Raw genomic sequence first — 2,562 nt, forward strand, 5'->3', positions numbered from 1 at the left:
GGATGTTTTTGACCTTCAAGCTATTCAAACCCTTTAAAAACCTAGCCAAAATATTTGAGGCAACAATATAGTTAGGAAGGAGAAATCACTAGGGACAAGACTGTGCTTGCTCACTTCCCTGAAACGCAACAGTCCTGCAGGCACTTGGCTAAGAGATGAGTACAGGACAAGGATCTAGAAAGAAAACCAGATTCTCTTTTTCATTAAGATTTTGCACTCATCAAGCAATGTGAATGGGACTTAATGTGAGTGTGAATTATATTTGCATATCCTTTTAGGTTTGTCCACCTTACTAGACCAGTATAAAATGGCTTTCATGCAAAGAGAATCTGATCCAGAGACTCATGCCTCTCCTTTCTATGGTGCCATTACACAAGTATTACCATTTTGGACAGGCAGTCCAATGATGCCTCTGACCATGAATGTTAATTATTTCCCTAACTTCTGCTTGGATCCTTTCAACAATCAGCTACATGTACACCTTGAAATTTATTTTTTAATCTTTCTTGTCCTTTCTGCTTCCCAGATCCTTGCTGCAACTGTTGACAATGCCAACCTCATCTTGCAGATTGACAATGCCAGGCTGGCAGCTGATGACTTCAGAACCAAGTAAGTTCAGGGCCCCTTGAAGCACCAAGCTGAAGAAACACCAGCACACAAGAATAGAAAGAACTAAAAAGCAAGTCTTATTTGTGGAGCAGTAGCAGTAGGCAGGACTCTGAAGTCTTTTAGTCGCTCTGGCTGGCTAGCTGGCTAACAGCTCTCTAACTGAGTGACCATCTTCCAGGTCCCAACTCCCTTGTCTCCTGTCTGGGATCATCTCTAAACTGTAACTTCTATTACTACATTGATGAGACAGGAATACAGCTTAAAACATCAGCTTGCTTCTGGATTTCTCTTACTTGCCGACTTTGAAGCTGTCACATGCTCCAAAATAGTGTGTGGATCAGAAAGCTGAGGGGTAGCTGGAAGACAGCCTTTTAGCCTCTCTGAATGCTAAAGCAACTGCATACTTGCACAAAAGGACACACTGTTGGAAAAAATACAATGAAAAACTAGGCAAATTTGAGAAGGGAAAGGGATCGAGAAGTTATATTAGCTGACTTATGTCTAAGGTTTCAAACTCTTTTGTGTTTCAAGGTTTGAGACTGAGCAGGCCCTGCGCATGAGTGTTGAGGCTGACATCAATGGCCTGCGTAGAGTCCTGGATGAGCTGACCCTGGCCAGAGCTGACTTGGAGATGCAGATTGAGAATCTGAAGGAGGAGCTGGCTTACCTCAAGAAGAACCATGAGGAGGTGAGGAAGAAAAAGCATAGAAGCAAGGCCTGGGAATTGTAGCTGAGAGCCAGTGGGCATTAGGTCAGCTCCAAGTAGTTGGAATATTTCTGAGCTTTGTGGGTCTTGGGAGGGGATTTCAGTGATTAAGGAAATGAGGAATAATTCACTGTAGACAACTCTTCTGTTGGTCCTAGGTTAGTTACAATCACCTTTTGCTCCCTGATAGCATCTACAGAAGACACATCATAATACTGTGGATAAAAACCCTGAGCTTGGTTACCAGGCTGTGAAGCCACCTGATGTTTGGGATTTTATCTTCCAAACAGATGCAATTAAAACCCAAAGGAAGATTTTTTTAAAGTCTGCAGTCAAAATTTCAATGGGAAGAGCCTTGTTGGATGTGCTGCAGGGGAACTGTACCATTAAGATGGGGATGGCCATAATGGATCTTCCTTTTCGCAGGAAATGAATGCCTTACGTGGCCAAGTGGGTGGAGAAATCAATGTGGAGATGGATGCTGCTCCAGGAGTTGACCTGACCAAGATCCTGGCTGAAATGCGAGAACAGTACGAGCACCTGGCTGACAAGAACCGCAGAGAGGCTGAGCAGTGGTTCTTCAAGCAGGTATGTATCGGTTGCATGGAGAACAATGACTCCATGACACTCCTAGCTGGTGGCTGAGGTTTGTCTGTTGTAGCCAGTGCTGTAACACTGCTGTCTCCCTTATCCCAGACAGAAGAACTAAACAAAGAAGTCGCCATCAACACAGAACAGCTTCAGAGCGGCAAGAGCGAGATCACGGAGCTCCGGCGCACCATCCAGGGGTTGGAAATCGAGCTTCAGTCCCAGCTCAGCACGGTACATAGCATTGACTCCCAAGGGTTGCACCTACACGCACACACAGGCTGCAAATGAAGGAATAAATAATCCCTTTTGTCTTCCCTCCTCCTGAATTCCTTTCCCTCTGCTTTCCCATCTCAGAAAGCCGCCCTGGAAGGCACCTTGGCTGACACAGAAGCCCGCTACGGCTCCCAGCTGGCGCAGATCCAGGGCATGATCACCAGCGTGGAGGAGCAGCTGGCTGAGCTCCGGTGTGACATGGAGCGGCAGAACCACGAGTACAAGATCCTCCTGGATGTCAAGTGCCGGCTGGAACAGGAGATCGCTACATACCGCCGCCTGCTGGAGGGCGAGGATGTCCAGTACGTGAATGGAGTTGACTAGATAGAATGACATGGGGCAGGGAGAAGCCTCTGAACTCACTGTGTTCCCTAGAAGGCTCT

At 46.4% G+C, this 2,562-nt stretch overlaps 1 protein-coding gene across 3 annotated transcripts in view; it reads left to right on the plus strand.

The window, feature by feature from the left end:
* The window catches only part of LOC109290127 (keratin, type I cytoskeletal 14), an 18,127-nt gene that overhangs the window by 8,189 nt on the left and 7,376 nt on the right, over positions 1 to 2,562 (plus strand). For 2 of the 3 annotated variants that reach the window (XM_019506521.1, XM_019506529.1), the window contains 5 exons: positions 527 to 609; positions 1,141 to 1,297; positions 1,742 to 1,903; positions 2,012 to 2,137; positions 2,261 to 2,481. In XM_019506521.1, coding sequence (XP_019362066.1) covers positions 527 to 609; positions 1,141 to 1,297; positions 1,742 to 1,903; positions 2,012 to 2,137; positions 2,261 to 2,481 — 749 coding nt within the window. Of the gene's footprint in view, positions 1 to 526; positions 610 to 1,140; positions 1,298 to 1,741; positions 1,904 to 2,011; positions 2,138 to 2,260; positions 2,558 to 2,562 lie in introns of all 3 variants that reach the window. The other variant, XR_002095541.1, reaches the window with a different exon arrangement.

The sequence above is a fragment of the Gavialis gangeticus genome, unplaced genomic scaffold (assembly GCF_001723915.1).
Source record: "Gavialis gangeticus isolate Ggan-Ray unplaced genomic scaffold, GavGan_comp1, whole genome shotgun sequence".
In the NCBI taxonomy this organism is placed as follows: Eukaryota; Metazoa; Chordata; order Crocodylia; family Gavialidae; genus Gavialis; species Gavialis gangeticus.